Below are 23,693 nucleotides of genomic sequence, written 5' to 3' on the forward strand. Positions count from 1 at the left end.
TCATCTCACACCAGCCAGAATGGCCATCATCAAAAAATCTAGAAACAATAAATGCTGGAGAGGGTGTTGAGAAAAGGGAACACTCTTGCAGTGCTGGTGGGAATGTGAATTGGTACAGCCACTATGGAGAACACTATGGAGGTTCCTTAAAAAACTACAAATAGAACTATCATATGACCCAGCAATCCCACTACTGGGCATATACCCTGAAAAAACCATAATTCAAAAAGAGTCATGGGGCTTCCCTGGTGGGGCAGTGGTTGAGAGTCTGCCTGCCAATGCAGGGGACACGGGTTCGTGCCCCAGTCCGGGAAGATCCCACATGCTGCGGAACAGCTGGGCCCATGAGCCATGGCTGCTGAGCCTGCGTGTCCGGAGCCTGTGCTCTGCAACGGGAGAGGCCACAACAGTGAGAGGCCCGCGTACCGCAAAAAAAAAAAAAAAAAAAAAAGAGTCATGTACCAAAATGTTCATTGCAGCTCTACTTACAATAGCCAGGAGATGGTAACAACTTAAGTGTCCATCATCAGATGAATGGATAAAGAAGATGTGGCACATATATACAATGGAATATTACTCAGCCATAAAAAGAAACGAAATTGAGTTATTTGTAGTGAAGTGGATGGACCTAGAGTCTGTCATACAAAGTGAAGTAAGTCAGAAAGAGAAAGACAAATACTGTATGCTAACATGTATATATGGAATTTAAGGGGAAAAAAATGTCATGAAGAACCTAGGGGTAAGACAGGAATAAAGACACAGACCTACTAGAGAATGGACTTGAGGATATGGGGAGGGGGAAGGGTAAGCTGTGACAAAGTGAGAGAGTGGCATGGACATATATACACTACCAAACGTAAAATAGATAGCTAGTGGAAGCAGCCGCATAGCACAGGGAGATCAGCTCGGTGCTTTGTGATCACCTAGAGGGGTGGGATAGGGAGGGTGGGAGGGAGGGAGATGCAAGGGGGAAGAGATATGGGAACATATGTATATGTATAACTGATTCACTTTGTTATAAAGCAGAAACTAACACACCATTGTAAAGCAATTATACTCCAATAAAGATGTAAAAAAAAAAAGAAGAAGATGTGGCACATATATACAATGGAATATTACTCAGCCATAAAAAGGAATGAAACTGAGTTATTTGTAGTGAGGTGGATGGACCTAGAGTCTGTCATACAGAGTGAAGTAAGTCAGAAAGAGAAAAACAAATACCATATGCTAACACATATATATGGAATCTAAAAAAAAGTTGCTTCTGAAGAACCTCGGGGCAGGCAGGAATAAAGACGCAGATGTAGAGAATGGACTTGAGGACATGAAGAGGGGGAAGGGTAAGCTGGGACGAAGTGAGAGAGTGGCATGGACATATATACACTACCAAACGTAAAATAGATAGCTAGTGGGAAGCAGCCGCATAGCACAGGGAGATCAGCTTGGTGCCTTGTGACCACCTAGATGGGTGGGATAGGGAGTTTGGGAGGGAGAGGCAAGAGGCAGGAGATATGGGCATATATGTATATGTATAGCTGATTCACTTTGTTATAAAGCAGAAGCTAACACACCATTGTAAAGCAATTATACTCCAATAAAGATGTTAAAAAAAAGAAAAGAAAATGTAATGGGGAAAAGAGCCCCTTCAAAATAACAGCAAAACTATAAAGTAGCTGGAAATAAGGTTAACAAGAAATGTAAGGAGAACTATATAAATTTAATGACAAAGGAATGAAACATTACTAAATTAAAAGTTATCATGTTCATATAAAAAGGTATTAAACACTATATGTACATCAGTTCTTCCTAAATTTATTTCCAATCAAAATCCCAAAATAATCATTTTTAAATTTAACATGATTCCAAAGTTTATCTGAAAAAATACAGAAAAACTAAAAATTTTTTTGAAAAGATAAAAAAGGAGAAACAAATCCTACTATTTATTAAAATCTATTATAGAGTATCAGTGATTAAATCAGTGTGGTATTAGTACAAAAGTAGACAAACAGGTCAATGGGAAAAAATAAACAACTCAAGTAAGTTCCTAGTATATATAAAAACTTAATATATGATGTTTTTAAGAAGCAACAGAAAGTAATGGGGAAGGAGGAGAAATAAACAATAAATGATACAAAGTCAACCAACTAACCATCTAGGAAAATATTTTTTTACAGTCACCTCCAAACACATGCCACAATAAATTCCTAATGAATTTAAAATGTAATGAAAAAATGAATTCATAAGAATATTGGAAAATGTGATATATATATCTATGCAGATTTTACCAACCACAGATGAAAAATATTTGAAAAAAATCCAGAAATTTCCAAAAAGCAAAGCTTGAATTTGCCACATGTTGGCAACTATTTACATAGCATTTACTTGTATTAGGTATTATAAATAACCTAGAGATGATTTAAAGTATACGGGAGAATGTGTTGGTTATATGCAAATACTGTGACATATAAAGAGACTTGAGCATCCACGGAAACAATCTCCCACAGATACTGAGGGACGACTGTATATATATAATCTCGGGGTTGGAAGAAAGTTTCATAGCTTAAAAGGAACATAAGATATCACAGACTAAAGGGCTGATATATTTTTCTATATAATGATTCCAAAACACTGTAAATAAAAAATAAGCATAAACAGAATTAAAAGTCATACAACACACTGAAAAAAAAAAGTCTTTGCAACAAATGATATAAGGGAGAATTTTTTTTGAAAAATCAAAGAAATACAAATTTAAACTAAAATTAGATACCCATTTTCATCTATGGAACTAATAATTTTTCCTCCCATTCCTATGCCCTATACTCTCATTTTCCATTTTTCCAACAGGTACCCATTCTAATTAATTTCCTGTTTATCGTTTCATACAATTTCATGCATATATAAAACAATAAAATGTACATTTTTTCTCTCCTTTTTCACACAAATGATAGTGTGCTTACATATTTTCCTGAATCTTCCTTTTGTTAACAATACATTTAGAGATCTTTCGCTATCAATACATAAAACATTCATATTTTGAAAGGGTTATATTGTTTGACACACATATTGTTTTAATTTTTGCTATATCGAATAATACATCAACAAATAATCTTGTATTTACATAATTTTGCACATGGTCAAGCATATCTATAAGATGAATACCCTAAAAACATAATTGCTGGGTCAAAATATATCATTTGCAAGTTTGAAGAACGCTGTCAAATTGTCGTCCATGGGATTGGTACCAATTTATACACCCAACAACAATGTATGAGACTGCCTGTTTCCCTATAGTTTCATCAGATTGGTGATGATATTTTACAATAATGCTTTGTGAGTACAGTGAAATGGGTTTTATACACTGTTGGTGGGACTGTACATTGGTACTTTTCTGGGAGAAATATATATATCAAAAGTCTTAAAAATATATAAGCCTTCAGATAAAACAATTTCACTTCTAGGGAATTTATTCTAAGGAAACAATCAGAGATAACAATGAGATTTATACATAAAGATATCTATTACAGTGCTATTTATAATATGACAAAAATTTAAATAACTTAAAAGATCCACATTAAAAGTTGTTTGAGTAAAATAAATCCTATCTATAGAACAGAATACAATTCAACCACTAAAAAAAATCTTGCTTATAAATATTTTCTACTGATATAGAAAAAAACTCTTATGATATAATGTAAAGATGAGAAAAGAAACAGAATGATCTCAACTAAAGTGATTCCAAGTTTAAAACAGTAAAACCGTGGAAGTTTTTTCATTAATTCACTAACTTTTAATGAGCATTTATTTTGTGTCAGGCACTGAACAGAAAGTTAATGGTGGTTGCCCCTGAATGGTGGAATTATGGATGATTTTCCAACTTCCTCAAATATTTCTGTTATTTTCCATTGTTTTCGCAATGAAAATGAATTGATTTTGTAATGAGTAACCAATAAGAACAATAATAAAAAAGACACTGGGGGAATTCCCTGGCAGTCCAGTGGTTGGGACTCTGCGCCTCCACTGCAGGGGTCGTGGGTTTGATCCTTCGTCAGGGAACAAAGGTCCCACAAGCCTTGTGGCCCCAGACTACTTTTCCGCCAGAGAGCAACAGGTTTCTTAATAATTGTCAAGTTAAAGTCAGCTAGTATACTACATTCACTCAGGACATTAACAGATGTGTCTTTAAAGATACCCGTGAGATTACCATTTGTGGCAGGGGGCTTTTGTGTGTCTATGTCTCCCTAGGTGGCTCAGTCTCCCTCATAATGGCACTGGTAAACAAGAACTTCTCAGCCACAAAGTCTAATCAATTCTGTTCTTGGGCTCTAGGCAAAAACAGCCATGGAAAGTGGAGGGCAGGGAGAACTTCAAGGTCTTTAGACCTATCCACGGCCCATAGGCAAGTTCAGAATCAGAACTTCACACACATACTAGGCAGCAGCATGTGTTTAGTAGGGCCTTCTTCAGAGCCAGTACCAAACCCCCACCTATAGGCAACCACCAATAGGATCAGAATTCAGTAAACAAAATTCCTTGCTTTCAATCTTCTTATCACCTTCTGGAGATTTACACTCACTTTAGTGGTGATATGAATTTACAGAGTATTGCATTTTATTTTTTCAGGTAGAACACTCTGCTTTATCACATTAACTTCTTTCAAATCCTGGCTTAAAATCAATTAAATATTTTAATTTCCTGGGAATTCTTTTCTAATCCAAACAACCTCATCTTCAAGCCATATGAAGGAAAAATGTGAATCTTTTTTAAGTTGCCTCATAATCGTTTCAAGCATTCTCAATATTTCTTTAAATGAGGACTTTTTTATTAAAGATCTAAGATAGAAAAGAGGAGGGCTGGGAGGAAGGTAATGGTGTTTCCTTTAATTGCCCTTAATTTTTAGTCCCTTCTTCCTGTGACCACACTCACAAAAAAGAAACAGCTACTTATTTCTATCAAATACTCCATGTTATAACATGAAAAACACAATTTGAATAGGAACTCATCTAGTTAAATGACTGCACATATAAGAAATACAGTTCTACTGAAGTCCATAGTCTCCATTTATCCAAGGGACAGACTACAGAATTAGGCCACAGATGTTTTCCCGTAGCTGGCAAACACTTCATCTACAATCAGGGTGACATTGTACAGATGACATTCTCATCTATTAGCTATGGTGGTGGGTGGTGGGGTGAGCATCTGTTTGTTTGTTTGTAATGAGAATTTTCTTTACAATATCTAAATAGTTCTGATATCTACACAGGGCCACTGAATAGTCATTTTACATACTAAGTGAAGTACTTAGCATGTGAGAAGTTTACACAGCCATCATTTAAAAGGTGTCTCAATGGATATTGGGTTTTGTAGTATTTATGCTATTTAAGGTTAGGCTACTAGATGGGGAGGCAATCAAATAAATGAGCATTTCTTTAAAAGCATTGAACTCATTCCATTTTTTTGGGAAAAAAACAGTGCATTTAGTCAAGGCTGAAATTTGAAATTTTGAGTATCTCAGTGACCACCAACTCATCAACTCCCTCCTTTTTATTGTTTCAAATTGTCAGGGCTATCCTATGTCTCAGAGCCAACAAGCCCAAACATGAAATCAAATACTGAGGAGTATAAAAAAGTTCTCCTTCGAATTGGCTATTTGGTCCTGAAAAGGGCACTGAAAAATGTTTTGTGAAAACTGGCCCTTAGAAAAAGTCTACATCATTTTTATAGTATTAAAAATCTGTAAAGATTAAAAAGTTAAATGTTACTATTTCAAAATCCCTCATTCTAAAAATAAATTTTGTGAACCAGATGTCTAACACTGGTGAAATAAATCTACTTTTGCAAGAGTATACAAATGGGCAAGAAGAATGAAGGAGGAAAAAATATTTTTCATAACATTATTTCTCACACTTAAAATGTAAACTGTAGGGCTTCCCTGGTGGCGCAGTGGTTGAGAGTCTGCCTGCCGATGCAGGGGACGCGGGTTCGTGCCCGGGTCCGGGAAGATCCTACATGTCACGAAGCGGCTGGGCCCGTGAGCCATGGCCGTTGAGCCTGCGCATCCGGAGCCTGTGCTCCGCTCCACAACGGGAGAGGCCACAACAGTGAGAGGCCCGTGTACCGCAAAAAAAAAAAAAAAAAAATGTAAACTGTAAAGAAAAGGGTTATTTTTAAATATAAACCTTCATACCTGTTATCATCTGAGGGAGACCTCCAAAAAAGGAAAAATAAGAAGAAAAATACAGAAGGTATAATCTGACTGATAAATGAAACTGAAAAGCATAATTGATCTGTCCCTCCTCATAATAACTTACAATCCTGTTTATGCCACCTATTTGTTCCTTAATAGTTACTGTGTAATATAGTAGTTAACTTTTTTAAGTAATTGCTTTCCAATGTCAAAGATAATACATGTTCAATGTAGAAAAATAGGGAAATTAGAAAAGTATATTTAAAAGGTAAAAAAAGTAAAAATCACCTGATTTCCTGAACTTGAGATAACTATTAACACTTTGGTAATTTACCTTCCAGTGTATTTTCTCTGCATATGTATTTTTAAACAACTGGAATCAATCTATACATGCTGTTTTGTTTACTTATTTTTTTCAATTAATGTAAAACATGAGCATTTTCCTGTTACTAAATATTCCTCAAAATATTATTTTAATGGTTTCATAGTATTCTAGCAATATATGTACCATGATATATTTAGTCATTCACATATTGATGATATTTGGGATATTTCCTATATTTTATTTCTATAAACTATGCTGAGATTGACAGCCTTGAACATAAATTTCTAAGCAAATCTAAAGTTATTTCCTTAGGATAACTTCCAGAAGAAGAAACACTACATATTCAAGGGCATTTAAATATCAACAAATTGCACCCCAAGAAAGGTTATATTAATTTCAATTCTATCAATTATACTCCACATATGATAACCACACTCTTGCCAATGCTCAGTATAATTTTTTTAAATCTTTCCTAATTTGATAAGTAAAAAATGACATCTTGCACATCAAATTATTGTCTGTGGTTCCCCTGAGGTAATGGATGGGTGAGAAGAGAGTTGTGAAGACTTCAGTTCTATTTTGTACACTCCTGTACTGCTTGACTTTTTAATAAGTATATATAGTGTCCATAATTAAAAGTTAATAATGGCATTCCATTGCTATTATTTGGTTATTAAGATTGAAATATTTTCATATACTGGTCATTTGTACAGCTTCTTTATGTATTACCTATTTGTGTCCTTTGCATAATTTATTTATTTATTTATTTTTTGGCTGCATTGTGTCTTTGTTGCTGCGCACGGGCTTTCTCTAGTTGCAGCAAGTGGGGGCTACTCTCCGTTGCAGTGCACTGGCTTCTCATTGAGGTGGCTTCTCCTGTTGCAGAGCACAGGCTCTAAGCACGTGGGCTTCAGTAGTTGTGGCACGTGGGTTCAGTAGTTGTGCCTCACAGGCTCTAGAGTGCAGGCTCAGTAGTTGTGGTGCACAGGCTTCACTGCTCCACGGCATGTGGGATCTTCCCAGACCAGGGCTCGAACCCGTGTCCCCTGCATTGGCAGGCAAATTCTTAACCACTGCACCACCAGGGAAGTCCCATAATTTTTATATTGTAGTATTTGTCTTATTGATTTGCAAGAGCTCTTTATATTTGAAGGGCATTGCTTAAATGTCCCCTTATCCAAGATGTCTTCCCTGACCTCCCTAGAGAACCTTCATTCCTGGCAGAGCATGTGCCCTTTACCATTCCTTATTTTTCTACATATCACAACCTAACATATTATATATTTATTTGTTTATTATTTGTATCCATAAAAATATAAACCCAATGGGGACAGGGACTTTGTTTTGTTCACTGTTGTATCCCCAGCACTTTGAATAGTGACAAGCACGCAGCAAGCACTCTATAAATATTAGTAGAAATAATAAATATAGGTTCTTTGCTATATAAATTGAAAATATTTCCTGGCTTATAGTTTATTTTTTTTATTTAGCTTTTGATATTTTGGGACATACACACATTTCTAAATTTTACTTAGCCAGAGCTGCTCGTATTTTTCTTTGCATTCATTTACACTGCTTTTATGCTTCTGAAGTCCTATTCAGTTTCAAGGTTAGATGGATATTTATTTGTTTTCTTTTAATAATTGTATTATTTGAATTTTCATCTTAAAGTTTTAACTCTTTAAGCCATGTGGAATTTATTTTGACATATAGTGGGAAATTAAAACTTTTTAAATTGTTAATCAGTTACATGTCACCACTTAGTGAATAATCCTTAGTTTCCCCATTGACTTTTTAAAATGTGTTTAACTTCTCATTTTGTCTCCTCAATGACAATATAAGCTATGAGGGTAGGCACTGCTTATACTTTCTATATATCCCTCAGAGCTGAGTACTGGCTGGTCAATAAAGGATGATCTACAAATATTTGGTGGATGGACGAATGGGTGAATATTTTCAAGCCAAAATATCTTTTTGAAAAAAAGTCTAACTAAACAGTAAGTCCATTCACTAAAGTCTGGAAGTAATCCACATAGAGGGCCAGGCTTTACCTAGAATAAATGAATACCCTTTAAGATCAGGGCACAATAACCACCACAGAAACTATATAACTCACGAGTAACAAAACACAATAACACCTGACACTGTACAGAAGGAATTGCACAGAATTGGCCCTGCCTTCAAGGAGCCCCTGAAAAATATTCTTTAGGGGGCTTAAAAGTAAAACAGAGCTTACCAAAAGCTCCCCTACTGACCTCTCCTTCCCCTGAAATAGCAGTTTACTCTCTGAAAGAAGTAGATTGCTTTGTTACAGATAGTGCCCCAAATCCTGCTAAATGCAATCCGCCAGCCTCCAACATGCATTGAGTTTAATAATTCTGGAATCAAATCTACTTTAAAAGAAAATCTACCTCATTTTTGATTCTCAAGAAAAACCCCAAGTGCCCCCTATATATTGATTCTGTAGGGCTCAGTTAGCCTCTTATGCCCTGAAATTTAAAAATAACAACAACAACAAAAATACATGTTTTTATCGAATTCTGGCTCTTTGATGATTATCTATAGCAAACAGCAAAATAAGCAAAGCCATGGTGAACTGCCTCTCATGCCAACAAATGCCACCAAAAAAATGACAATCACGGAAATATATTGTTAAGCATGAATAGTAGCTAAAAAATATTTACATCTGTTGCAAGGTATTAAAATGAGAAAACTTTCAAAGTTGAAGCTTCAAGCAATTGCATTAGAAGTTGCATAATTTAGTTAGACTGACCTTAGAATGGAATAAAAAGCTGCTTATTTCCATAATGTTGGCCTTCAAAAGTATGAAAGGTTAGATAATTTATCATGATATACAAAACAGTTCTCAAGAACACCTAACTTAAAAAGGAGGTCTTGGTGACTTACAGCTCTGTGAATTTTTCGGTAGCGTGATAATCAACATAATTTATACTTAAGTGAATTTGTGTTCTTCTGAAAGGTCTAGCTGGCCAGGCAAGAGAAGTGTATCTCCTACTCATCCCTAGAGCAAGTACAGACCAACTGAAGCCAGGTTAATGTACTCATTTCATTGCTGCCTTTATAACAGAACTCACATTGGACAAGGAGGCCCATTTGAATAGGGAGGCTACTGACTTTTGATGTACATACAACTCACATTAGACACAGAATATCTTGCCCTCATGTAAAAGCTAAAGGGCCGTATCTATTGTTTCACCTGTCATAGCTAAGTCCCTTAGTCTCAATACCACCATTGTGGTAGCCATTGTGGCAGCCATTGTCATCATAGACTCAAACCTTAATGAAGTTATATGAAACCCTTCAAACCAATACTGCAAAATTCAAATTACACTCAGAACTGCAAAAGAACTTGGAGATCCCCTGACCCAGTCTCCTTATATGTTTGTTCCAGCATTGGTGCCATTTGGCATCTGTTTGGATTTCTCAGAATTCTCAATGTCTTGGAGTCTGGTTTCCTAAGTAATAATAGATTTCAATAAACTAAAGCTCCTCTTTTATGAGGTTTTTAATTCTGTTTCACCTGTTTTGCTAGTGACCTCCTCCTCCCCTATCCCAGAATTACAGATTTCTAGATTATCTTTGGGAATACAGTGACTAGGGGTGACACACACATTAGGGATAACTGTCCCAATGGAGCTTGCTAGGCTCAAAGGGTGAGGAAAGCAAGGTGTTGCAAGTGTCACACACATATTTGACTCCAAATATGACACCATGCACTGCCACAAACCTTTGCAGTTCCAGATGAACCCTTGCAGTTCAGTTTTTCTCCACCTTCCATGATCACTTCTTGAGGGCGCTAGATGATCAGATGTGCAAACACCAAGCTTTACCAGTTTTATAAGATTTTGCTCTATCAGGCCCATACATAGAGTTCGTGCAAAAGCAGTTTAACTTTCTTTCCATTTCAGGCATTTCCTTATTGTATTTCTTGCTGCAACAAAGCACACACCTTTTTCCGTTTCTAAAGAATTACCAGCAGAGGCAAAATTAGAAAGAGTGACCTAGAGATGTAAGGACACACATCCCATTAGCAGGCTCACAAGCCACACAGAAAATTGGTGTTTCATATATAGCATTTGAGATTTGTTTCTAAAGAGCCATAACTATCATAAATTGATTTGCAATTAAAAAATCAGGCAAAATCTCACTATGAAAAAGACATTATTTAATACTAATGCCATCACGTTCTCTCCCCTAAGGTCTTAGGAACAAATGTTGTCATTAGCATACTCCATCACTCGAAAGTCTATACTTGAGAAAATGGAAATGCACTAATTAAAGAAATGACCAGGATGGCAAGATCAGAGTCAGTGACAGTCTTCTGAGGGCAGCGTGCCTGTGTCCTCACCATGGCCTCTGTGCCTGGCAGCACAGAGAAGGGAATCAGTCTTCCAACAAGTCATTCAACATTACCTACAGCCAGATGCCTCTGCTTGTCCCTGCATTTCCAGAGCCCTGTATCCCTCAAGCATGTCAAGCTTCAAATATGAATGCTAGATTACAGGCATCTTTAGTTATAAAAAAAAAAGTTACTTAAAGGTTAAGTCAATCCCTATGAATGCAGTCTGGTCTAGTCTCCCTACTCATACATCTCACTCAGAAAAGATATGGTTTTATAGCAAAGTACCTGTACACATAGGCAGCCCAAACCAGATTTCCTTGAGCCAAGTGAATTAAAGAGGAAGACTTGAAACAGAATTATGCCCAAAAAAGACAAAAAGGGAAACTGAGACTCAGAAAATCATTTCCAAGGAACTGAGATTCCCTGTAAGGTTTTCTTAAGCTAGGTTGTATGCACAGCAATGTTTATTTGGCTGCTTCCTACTCAGAGCTCTCAATTAAAAATAGTCCCCAGGATATCTGTCCCTGGGCTATATCAAATTGGGGTGCCCTGGCCTCACATTTGGGGGATCACACCCTGCTGTGATGAGGCTTATAAGCATTTCCTCAGGGAGATAACCAGCAGAGTGTCACAGTGGGGAGGGGAGCTCTGAGAAGCTAAGCTCATAGATATGGATACAATCAGGCCAGCTCATAAAGGCTCCATCACCTCAGAGGCAGAATAAGTGGGTAAGACAAGTAGATATGTCCACTCTCTCTCTCCCTATCTCTCTCTCTCTCTCTCTCTCTCTCTCTCTCTCTCTCTCTCTCTCTCTCTCACACACACACACACACACACACACACACACACACACACGCACACGCACACACACTCCCCTAAAGGGAGAGTCTGGCCTTTGGATTGAACTTATCTTCCCACCAGCTTACACAGGGAATCCATTTTGTTCAGAAGAGCAAACTACACAATCCGAGATGAAGTGCCCTTCATGCTCTGGAAATCAAATTTACAAGCAAAAATAATCCAGAAAGCAGAGACTGCCAAGACCAGTGCTGGTGGCAGTGAGGGAGAGCAGCTTGCCACAGAACAGTGGCCAGATGGGGCCCGGTGGGAGAAGCTGAAAACTGGCCACCCTGGCATTCAGAAACTTAATGGAGCATCCGAAGACTATGCACATCAAGGCAGTGCTTAAGCATCTGACATGAAGAAGCCCCAGTGCTAGTCCATGAACACTGAGCTCAAGGAGAATGCAGGCTTCACACCAAGCGTCTTGCCTGCTTCAATCCCAAATGGTCTGCTCAAAACTCAAGATAGCTGCCCCTGACATCTGTCTGTCTGTCAATCTGTCTAACTCTCACTCTCACTTATTTTCTTTCCAAAAAGTAATTTTCTCCCTCCCCAAAGGCTGAATTTTTTAAACATCTTTATATACTACCAAAGGCTGAATTTAAAGCAAGTTTAAGAGAGCCTTTTCATTTTCCAAAGTAATTCCCAGGATCTACTCAGTCCAGGAAACCCATATTGACTTGGGGAGCTTTTAGGACCTGGGGCTGCAAAATGAGAGCCATCTCTTTCAGAAGCGAGCTCACGAGGCTAAGACAAAATGCACCAAAAACATTCCTGATGGGTTTCTGTTCTTCCAGCTACAGACTTACAAAGATTGGATAGAGGGAGAGGAAGAGGATGGGAAGAGGATAGCTGTAACTTTTAATTTTTTTAAATCTGGAGCAAATATGAAATGTTAACATTTGTTAAATCTGGGAGATATTATCTGCCTTCTCTGGACACCATGTATTTTAGATATTACATAATTACATTTTTTAATTAAGTGAGATTCAACCAGGAAGGCTAAACAGTGAGAAGTCAAGGGAATAATGAATTGGCCCACCTTTCAAAGGCTTTGTAAATCTTGCCAATGCGAGGAATTGCACTTTAAGCAAACAAGATATGTGAAAAATCCAGACTTACAAAAGAAATTGGTAAGGAGTTGATTAGTCACATTACACAAGGGTTCTTTCCTTTATGAAAGAATCCACCACAGTGTTTCTATACGGAATGCCACCACTGTGGTTAACACGGGGTCTAATTTACAAAACAAACACTTCCTGCTGCACAACTTTTCAGGAACACAACTACCCGCCAAAGGTATAGCCACAGGTCTTCTTGTGGAATCCAGTCAAGTTTTCTGTTACGTGACAGAAAGCACTTGGAAACTGCAACAGAGGAACTGCTATCGATCCAAAGGGACCCAGTTTGGCCCCAAATGATGTGTGCCTGGGCAACTCATCTGCCTTCTCTGCAACTCCATTTTCATGACTATAGAGTAGAAATACTGGTCCCTTCTGACACCTCTTCCAGGAGTGCTGTGGTGTTGTGCGGTCCTAACCAGTATCCTGGAGCAAAATCCTGAATGCTGCTGAATGATGGCAAATGAGATTTCCTCATGGGAGGCCAAGTTCCTAGAGCTGGCAGAGCTGTTCTCCAGTTTCAGGCTGCAGTACTTTTCTCCTGGTTCCCTGGGGGGACATAGGAAGGCACTAGCAGCCTGGGTACACCCACTGGAAGCAGAGTGGGCAGCCCACACAGAAACCACTCCTAACTACACAACAGCCAAAGAGGAAATGTAACTTGAAGAGCATTTCCCTCTATGAATAACTGATCCTCTGGGACTTTCACTTCAAGCCTATCAATTGTTCGAAGTAAATGAGGCTCACATTAAAGGCCAGTCAGTCACACATCAAGAAATCAAGCCTCCTCTCAGTGGGGGAAAATGGCTGCTCCAGAGCCAGCCTCCCGCCTCTTATACACAGGCCTCTTGGACAAATGGCTTCATTTACCCACATCTGAGACACTTGATCCAGCCAAGCTTGGCCTCCCCTAAGCCCTAGAAGCTGAGATACACATGCAGAGGGGTCAACATCGCAAACTCCAAGCACACGCCTCAGATCCACTGCAGCACCATAATTGAAAGACTCCAGCTTTTCCAGGAGGTGACTTCATCCTCTTTCAGTCTTCCAATTCCGAACAAGCAATCCCCCAACCCCACTGCTTCTGCCTCAGGGCATGGTATATCAAAGCCACAGCAAAGACTAGGGCAAGGTTAGGGGAGGAGAGGTCTGCAGCTCCTCCCACCTTATAAATCTGATGGACAGAGAAAAACCAGGTAGGGTTACTGGTACCCAAAGCAAGTGGTCCTCTGATAAGAGGAATTCCAAAGCCTCAGAATCCTCTATGGAAAATGTCCTGCCTCTAGTCCCCTAGGGAGAGAAATCTCAGGATCATTAGCAAGCTCTCTGGCTGAGCTCAACTTTAGTGAAGGTGTATGGGGAGAGAGGTGATCTCTAAGGTAACCAGTTAATTGCCAATAAGGAATGATAATAATAAATTAGCAAATACTAATGTAAACTAACTCAGTTCTGCAGCGGTTGCATGGAGATGACAGAGGAACAGTTTATTCTGGAACACATCTTGCAAGCGGATCCCCATGGGTAACGCACTGCTTAGACTAGATGTGAAACGGGCCAATAAGATGCAACATAGGCAACGGGTGGCTCTAGACTGTCTCTTAGTAAAAGTTGAGCCTTTGATTTTTAAGAAAACTGGAATGAGCCTTGAAAAGATGTGGGCTGCTCTGTTTTCCATTGCTTCCTTCTTCAGCCTGAGGGGTACTTTTTTTTTGAGGGGTACTTTTGACCCTTAGGGATAAGACTCAGATGGTTCCAAGACCCTGTCAAAACAAGGAAAGTACAATAAAATTGCTTGCTGAAGCGTTTGTTGGTTTGTTTTAATTGGAGGGGGTGATTTGTGTCATTACCTTGCTATCCTAACCAGCCTCATTGTACCTATTAATTTTCTAGTGACTTCTGAATCTGACACCTGATAGGTTTGTGGCTGCTTTTCTAGCTCCTTAGCTCAGAGTTTCACTCAGATCACTGCAAATCCCTAACTTTTAAAACTCTTTTTAGGGACCAAAGCATGCTATTTCTTTCCTATTTTTCTTCAAAGCCTAACTGATGTCTTAGTTTCATTATTTGCGCTAAGATAACACGCACTGAGACTTTCGGTAGGATAATTGGAAGCATTCAATTTGGTCTGCCACATACATCCTTGTCCTGCAAACTCATCCACTGCTACCGCGCTGCTACTTATGAAACTGCTCCTGAGTGACCATAGCAGACCACGCACACGCCCTGAGGATGTCTTATATCAAAGATGTTACAGTTTGCTAGTGAAAGAAGGAAAAATAAAAAAAGAGAGCTCAAGATGGAGTTTGAAACCAAAATTAAATCCCTAAGCACCCTATGACTAGAATTCTGGAAGCCCTTGCCCACTATCACTCTCTTAGAATTGTCAGCTCTGAAACATTCAATATTTAAAAACTCAAATTAAAAAATATCTCACCAAAGAGACAGGATGTTTGGCCATTTCACCCCTCCTGAAGGCAGGAAGAGGTCCCACCCAAGTCTCCATTACCAGCAGAAGAAATGAGTTTCATTTTCTTCCTTCAACAATGACCATGGCCTGGGTGACAAAAAGGGTAATGCAGGAATGCTGATGTACAAAGGAGTAATACTTTGTAGCATACAGAGACACCCAGGAGGCATGCCACCATTCCATAAGATTGGAAGAAAAATGATTTGCCGTACTGAGGAGTCTCTAAAAAAACTGGACTAAGTTTAGAAAAGTCTTAGCAAACTGACAAAACTACTTACTTTCTTCTCCATTATCTATTTTTTTCAACCTCCTTTCCCCTCTCTTCACTATCCCCCCACCCCATACACCCATATGCATGTGCGCACACACACACACACACACACATTCACTTACATATACACTAAGTCTATAGACTAAATAAACCAGGATGCCAAAGAATGCAAATCTCACCTTCAATTTAAAATATTTAAGAGATACTTGACATCACTAATCCTACAAAAGTCTTCTGTAAACAGCAAAAGCATCCTCCATGTTCCCTCCTCAAATTTGTGTACAAAACCACAAAATCCACACAGCTGACCTCCTGACCAACATCAGAGGACAGGTAAATGAAGACAAAGAATTCCAGGCAAGATGGTCTCCATAATTCTAAAGTCTGAGTTCGAATGCAACTCATTTCTTCTGCTGGTGATATAGACTTGGGTGGGACCTCTTCCTGCCTTCAGGAGGGGTGAAATGGTCAAACACCCAGTCTCTTTGGTGAGGCATTTTTTAATTTGAGTTTTTTAATATTGAATGTTTCGGTGCTCCATTCCCTTTGCCTTTTCCTACCTAACTGCCTTTAAAGTCACGTTCCCTTCAGTTTCTAGAGCCAACAATGTTCAAATGTGGCTAGGTCTGCACACTGATGCAAAAGTTACCCTCACATCAGCACCAAACTTGAGAGCTCAACAGTAAATCTACATATAAATGATGGCTGCGCTGCCAGGGAAGGAGGAGCTAGAGAGTACTAAGCAGGCTGCAAAGTGACTCGAGGTTAGAAACCCTTTTGTGTTGCTTACAGGGGAATCATGTGGGTGATCTTAGCTCCCCAACCAGACTATGAACTCTGAAGGCAGATGCTACATCTTATATTTATTTGGGATCCCCATGGTACCTGCCACACAGCTGAGCACACAGTGGACACTCAAACAATGCTTAGTGATTTGATTTAATGCCATGGTGATAAACTTCAAAGTGTGATGCAGCGCTGTGAGGGAAGCAGTTCTCACTCCTCTGTAATGCCATTGCCAGTAAGCCCTGTAACCGACGCTGCAGCTAATGAAGGGAGTGAGTTTGTCCACAAGGTAGCCCAGCAAAGGAACCTAATGCGTAGTGACCTTTGGTCCCAGTCTGGTGAGTAAGAATGTAACATGTGCTCAGTATAGAGATGTTCTCCTGAACTGAAATGACCTGTTTACTTGTCTGTCTCCCTGTAAGCTCCCTGGGGTCAAGGATCAAGTGTTTTATTTTTGTATCCTCGGCAAGTTATACAGTGTCTGGCATGTTCTAAGCGTGCAATAAATGCTCCTGGGTTGAGTTAATGAACAAATGAAAAAAATGGTTTAATGAAATAATATAGAGAAAAATGTACATGACATACTAAGATTTAATACAGAAGTTTCCACAGAATCTTATATGTATCACATGGTAGCACTTAACACTCTGTGCTATAATTGCTTAATAATTGTTGGTTTCTTAGATGGATTAATTAATTAATTAGGAAAAATATAAAGAAATGGTAGGAAATACATTATGATATTATTATCCTAGTAATGGAGACTATCCCATTGTACCTGATAGTAGCATTTATCACTCCATACCGCAAATCACCTATTTGCTTATCTCCCCCATTAGAAAATGTTCATTCTTTGAGATCAGAGGACATCTTTTTCATTTCTCTAACACCAGAGCCTACAACAGAACCTTACAAAGAATAGACACAAATATTAGTTGTGTCACAAACAACAAATATTAGTTGAATGTATGCATCAATCATCCCTACTCCTCTACAGATTTCACTGTACCTAAGTATTCTACCTAGTCCATGTTCAAGGGCCTCTGGTATGGGAAGAAAAGTGTCATTTTCCCCATGCAGGACTTTGTGACAGATGCAGGTTTAAATGGCCTGATTCATGCTCTGCTGTGAGTGGGTCTCTCTCCTTTCTGAATGGGTTTGTCAGTTGAACTCTCCAGGACCGCATATTAGAAATACACAACCTCACCATGCCTAATATATGCTGTCTTGGCCCTGAGAAGCCCTAGACGCTAGGTCTGCATGACTTTGTTAAATAAGAGAGTATCTTGCTTTGTGAGTCAGAGATAGGATCAGAGTTCAGACTTTCAATGGCTTTTCTAAATAACTGAAGCAATACTTTGTTTCATTTTGTCCACAGGAGAATCTCAGAAAGAACACCAAGATCTCAAGTAAACCATGCAGATGTAGTCATATATCTCTTGCCCCCTCAAAACATCCCATAGACACCAGGGCTTATGTTTCTCTACTACTTTGAATTGATTGCATAGTCACCAAGCCCTCAGGATTCAATTCTTTTGTCCATCTCCACAGGCAGCAGCAGTCAGCACCTAACCCAAAACCTTGGCATTTTTTACCTCCATTGTTTAAATGTCCAGTATGAATACGGTAACCGCACCACTTTGTAGATCTTCTCTATACAGAACCAGCCTAAATTCCTCTTTGGTTATAAGTGCCTAGGGAGTTACACTCAGGTATGCAGGCCATTACAATAGTCACTCTCCAATTATTGTCTGGTGAAGAGACCTAGGATTCAGGGGATACCTATGTGTCAGACCCCTTACATTACATAATGTCATATTATTCCTTGGACCAACCTTGCATGCCAGATGTACCCATTTTGTAGATGAGGAAACAGAGATTCAGAAGGATACCATAGCAAGACATGTCCCCCAGATTCAAAATCATGGTCTATCTGATTCCAGTACATAGCACTACCTCTCCCTCTCCATTGTTGAACTCTTGGTGGTCCATGAGTAGTCCTCTGGAAAGTTTATGGTCTAGTCCCTAGTAGTATCCACTGACACTCATAATTATAACTGAGCCTACCTAGCATAATACTGGATTTTCAATAAATCCTTATTTATAGATTTACAGATTGACAATATTGGTGTCTCTGTTGCTAGAGGAAAATCATCAGTTTCTCATGAAAAGCACTGCTTTTTGGCCCCATTAATTCTGATGAGAAATATTTTTCAGGAACTAGGAGGAGCAGTCGATAAAAGTGGTCCTAAAACCCTTTGCCCTATGAAATTGATATAAATACTATCAGGCCATTTTATATGCATCCTAGCCCAGGTATGCCAGGCTGAATTATTTCTGAGGCAGGGAAGTGTCACTGAAACAGCACTCGCCAGAGTTATAGAGCCCTGCAATCTAGTCCTTCCTCTCTCTCTCTCTTGATATCCCTGCCCTGTGAGTCTGAACAAGTCCCTTAGCATCTCTGGACCTCCATTCATCATCTACTGAAGGGCAACCTATTAAGATACCTGACTGTAAGGATCAAAGAAGACAATGGTTGTGAAGTGCTCTCCAAGTATGTAGTATTCCTTTCATTAGTGGCCTGGAAGAGGGCATATGTCTCCCAGTGCATTAAATTTCCAACCAAAGAGGGACTTAAGCAATTCAAGGAAAAATGAAATTAACTAAAATGAAATTAACTTAAGAGCTGTTATTTATAGCCTTCCACCCAGCCACCAACCTACCATCATCCACATTACTACCCTACTACCCTGAAAAATTTCAATAGACAGCAAACACCGGACCACGATGTGTCTAAAAAAAAAAAAAAAATGCTTCCATTTGAAAACATTCATTCCTGGTAAAGAGAAACAGAGCTAACTCAAATACATAGTTAATTCCTGAAAGTTTCATTATTAGTGACCGTTTCAACCTCCTCATTTGTCAAATGTCACCATAAAAACTATTAAGAAACAACAATGTGGCTTTTTAAATATTTTTGTTTGCCTTCCTTTAACCAGCCCATCCATATTCTCAGCAAAACACGTATATGACCAAAGAAAAAGCAAAAGGGGGCTTCAGGAGGCTGAATCACTCTCACACTAGGAAACTGGCCCCCGAGCATTCTAGGGCTCATCTATCTTTAAGACTACTTGTTGATTCTTAGCCACTTTAACTGTCGTACTGGTACAACAGGCTGGCAAGTGTACTGTATTTGCAACAGGTGGTACAATTCATATTACGCCAAAATACCATACAGGTATTTCAAAGGCTCAGACCTTGAGCTCCCACTCCCAACATCCACCCCTACAAAGGCTCAATATGTTGGGTTACCCTCTGCCCCAAGAAGCACTGGTAGCAAACCCTGACTTCATAAATGGGCTTAGGCAGAGAAGTTCTCCCACCCCTGCCAGGGAATGTGCCACCATAGAGGCTGATGGGGTCCAGTGAGCAGCATGGGAAAGAGGCCTGGGAGGACCTCACAGAGCCGCTTAGCTGCACTCACCTCGGGCAGAGGCACACCGTTGATGATCAGGTCTGGTTGCTGGGGGCCCTGGCTGTTGAAAGAGTGATGGTAGATGTGGTTGGCGCTGGTATTGCGGGTATTCTGGTTCTCCACATTCAAGAAAGTGCTTTCAGAGCGGCGGCAGCCCAAAGGAAGGGTCTGCTGGTGGTAGTCGAAATAGTTGAGGGACGAGGTCAGGGAGGAGCAACTGACAACGTTCATCTTGTCTGTCTCCTCCACATCCCGGGGTACCAGGCGGATGTCATTCTTATTGATCTTTTTCTTCTTGCTTGATTTCTTTTGATGCCCATAGGAGTACTCAGCGATTCTATGTGACAGAAAAGGCAGCATGTATCGCTAACGCCCTCCCAAACCATGCATCGATTAATAAACATTAAGCACCCCAGAGGGTTGCACCCCATCTCCGCTCCAGCTTCTTATTCTGGTGCATCACATCATCAGGTTTCTCCCTGTGCTTTCTATATGTGAAAACAAGCTGAGGGCTGTAAAGTTTTTATATTAAACATAGTAACCTACTACTACCCCCCCCCGAAAGTTTCTATACTTTAGATTTGGAATTTCTTATTGTGAGTGGCCATTTAACAACGGTGTGGGGATGGGGAAAGTTGAGCCTATGGGAGAGAAAGCATGAAAATGCTCAAATCGGGAGCTTTTTTGGAAGCCAAAGGAACTCCTGGGTGAAATAAGAAGCTAGTCCTAATTTAACAGAAGAGGAGATAGAAAGAAATAAAAAATAATCCCCTTTCCAGTTCCTCCAAGCAATTGCCATGTGACGAACACCCTCAATCAGGTTCCTTGGTGATTGAACTGATCGGTTTTGAACGGGAGCAAATCAGACCCTGTCCTTTGACAAATCCTCAGCTCCTCTCCTCCACACCCTCCTTCCCCCTGCCCTAGCCCTGCTCCCTTCTACTCCCCACCCCACCCCCCACCTCTCCTCAAGAAATCTGATAGCCAAACCCATTTGAACGAGGGGAAGAGACTTTTTACCTCTTTCCCCTTAGGCTCACTTTCTCCTCAGCCCTTTTGTCTTGCTCCTCGCTAATGGGAGAAACCAAGATGCAATGCAGACACTTGCTGTTTTGTCCTTTTTTAAAACAGCCGAGGAGACAAGTGATGGTTAAACAATTACTGCAAAGGAATTTAAATGTTAGTGCATTCAGCATCCCTCTCCATTCAGGTGTACCTACAAGCAGCTGTGCTGGAACATAAAGAGCTCAATTTAATTAACACTGACACAGACCCAGCAATGTGCACCAAAGACATTAAGAGCATTAAGAGACTTGTCAAAAGAAATACATTTAAATGTAGCCAGATTCTCAAAGTCATTTATTACTTTGCACATAATGATTCAGCTTATTGTCTGGAAATTCCATTTCTGAGCAATAATCAGCAAAACAATAGGGTTAATAATTAATACAGGTTGATCTTTACAAGGGAAATACTGTGCCTGTATTCTCCCTCGGCAAAGCTAATTGTCTGAATACAAAAAGGGAGCCCAATTCAAAGGGCAAGTGCAGATCATCTCGCAAGTATCATAAATGAATGCATTTCAGGAAGAGGCTCTGCAGAGGCTGAGAACAAGAAACCTCTGCTTAATACACGGAAAGACAAGCTCTTAAACTTTAGGTTTCTAAAAAGTGAGTAGACCAGGAGATTGCATATCTCCAGAGGCACATTCTTGCTCTGTCCCAGGGATCTTCCTAGAGTTGAGCAGTTGCGTTCCCCTCACCCTTTCGCTCTGTGCTCAAGCAGACTTGCAGTGAGGGCAAGCTGATGCTATTGGGGCTTGGGAGCAGATAAAATCCCAAAGACCCCAGGACTGGGGTTGATTTTCTTTTCCAATCATTTAGAATCAATGGGAAGTTCTAATCATTTTGTTTACCCACGATGGGTAAGTTTGGCAATGCCCCGTCCAATTATTCAGCTGAGGCATTCATTGCATAGCCCTTTCTGTATCGAGCAATTATTTAATTAAACTGTACTTCATTAATCCCAAACCAGCGCAGGAAACAGAGCTCTTTACAAAATACACATATGAGTGAAGTTAGAGAGCACTGAGATTCACTTTTTTTGGTTTTTTTTTTCTTTTCATTTCAAATGCTCCCCTCCCTTTTTAATGATCTCCCTGGCAAGCTCTCAGAAAGAGCTCTCACTTTTAGTCATACATCACCAAGAGGTGGCAAAGCCTTCAATATCTTTATTTCAACCTGATTTCTTTTCATCAAGGAAAGGGTCTTATGCATTTACTTTATGCTGAGGAAATGGCTTAAAAGAGTCCCCTCTATCATTATCTCCATATAAATAAAATTTTATAGACTCCTCATTTATCTCCTATAAAAATTGCCACTGGCAGTCACAGGTTTCAAAGGTAAGAGTAATATTAATTTCCATTTCTCCCATCTGAAATGACTCGGAGCTGAAGGAAAGAAAAGTCATGGCCATTTCACTAGCAACAGGATTAAAGCATTTATGAGGCATTGCAGCTGCTCTTTTATGGCACCTGATTGATATTCATGTGTGGTTAGCATTTGTCTACTAACTTGTGTAATGCAGAGAATAGTAAAAGGGAAACAATAATTGCATGGCTGTTACATATTCAGGGGGCTCTGATTCACAGAAGTGTGCATTTCAGTTGATGTCAAATACAAATCGGACCTACAGGAACATATTTTGACTGATTAACATGCAAGCACAGATGGCACAAAAGACACACCGGATGTGTAGGTGTGTTGAGAGCACACACACACCTTGGTTGGAAATAGCAGCATCATTCATTTTCAGCAAACTAAAGAAACAACTTTTTTTTTTCAACCGTTTCAATGAGACACTGCTGAAAAAAATTACATGTATTATCCTAAATTGGATATTGTAAGGAAGGGCTTCAGCAAGACCCTCCAAAGTGCTTATCAGGAAATCTTTTTTTAAAAAAATTACTACGTGTCATTCCAGTTTCCACATTTCTATTCCCCTCCCTCCCCCCCTCTCTCTCTCTTTATCTCCCTCCCTCCCTCCCTCCTTCCCCCACCTCCCTCTCTCTCAGGCATACCACACACATATTCTGCACACATTTCAAGGGAAACTAACACCATAGCCCATAGTGACATCCACTGGTAAGGACCAGCTCTTAGGGCCACAGCAGAGTTCCACATTAGAGGAAAGAACCATCAACTCCAGAAGATTGCTACTTTTAGTGAAACATCTGGATGCAAAAGTCCTGTTCCTCATTGGGATGTTTGGTCTCTACCAAATAACCAGATATTTGAAAACATATAGATGACTGGTAGAATTTCACTTCACATAGCCAGATGTTTGGGGACTGGATACAAAATAAGCCAAGAACACACTAAAAATCTCTAATCACCTGCTTCCCCACACACTCCTGTTCTCTCTTCCCCAAACTGTTTCCTACCTTAGACTCCCACTCACAGGCTTTCTTCAGAGTTTCTCTCTACAACAGGACAGGCCAAGTACTCCCTTTCCTTTCAGTACCTGTCCCCAAAACACTACAGCCCCCAAATCAAGTTGTGGTACTTCAAGGTTCTGCTAAAAATTAATCAATCTTTCCCTCTCTCTCATATTAATTTTTTTCTGCCATAACTTCATGGAGACAGCTGTGCAAATTTTAAAATGATAATTGCTTTTCTGTTCATCATCATTATGTGACAGAATCCATTCGAACAGTAAATGATTGTCTTCCAGAAAACTGTCAGTTCAAAAGAATTGATCAACTTGGGCTGACATAAACTTCCCCCCTCCCTCCAAAAAGAAGCGCTGTAAGTAGGGTGCATGCATTTAAATAGGAAACAAAAGCACTGGGATTTTCAC

The 23,693-nt window shown here is 39.5% G+C and overlaps 1 protein-coding gene across 3 annotated transcripts in view; it reads right to left on the bottom strand.

The window, feature by feature from the left end:
- PCDH19 (protocadherin 19) overlaps positions 1-23,693 on the bottom strand; it is a gene marked incomplete at both ends in the record, with an annotated part of 106,456 nt that overhangs the window by 80,551 nt on the left and 2,212 nt on the right. For 2 of the 3 annotated variants that reach the window (XM_079727945.1, XM_079727944.1), the window contains one exon: positions 19,845-20,172. In XM_079727945.1, coding sequence (XP_079584071.1) covers positions 19,845-20,172 — 328 coding nt within the window. Of the gene's footprint in view, positions 1-19,844; positions 20,173-20,855; positions 20,997-23,693 lie in introns of all 3 variants that reach the window. The other variant, XM_079727943.1, reaches the window with a different exon arrangement.

Source organism: Hyperoodon ampullatus (assembly GCF_949752795.1).
Source record: "Hyperoodon ampullatus genome assembly, chromosome: X".
In the NCBI taxonomy this organism is placed as follows: domain Eukaryota; kingdom Metazoa; phylum Chordata; class Mammalia; order Artiodactyla; family Ziphiidae; genus Hyperoodon; species Hyperoodon ampullatus.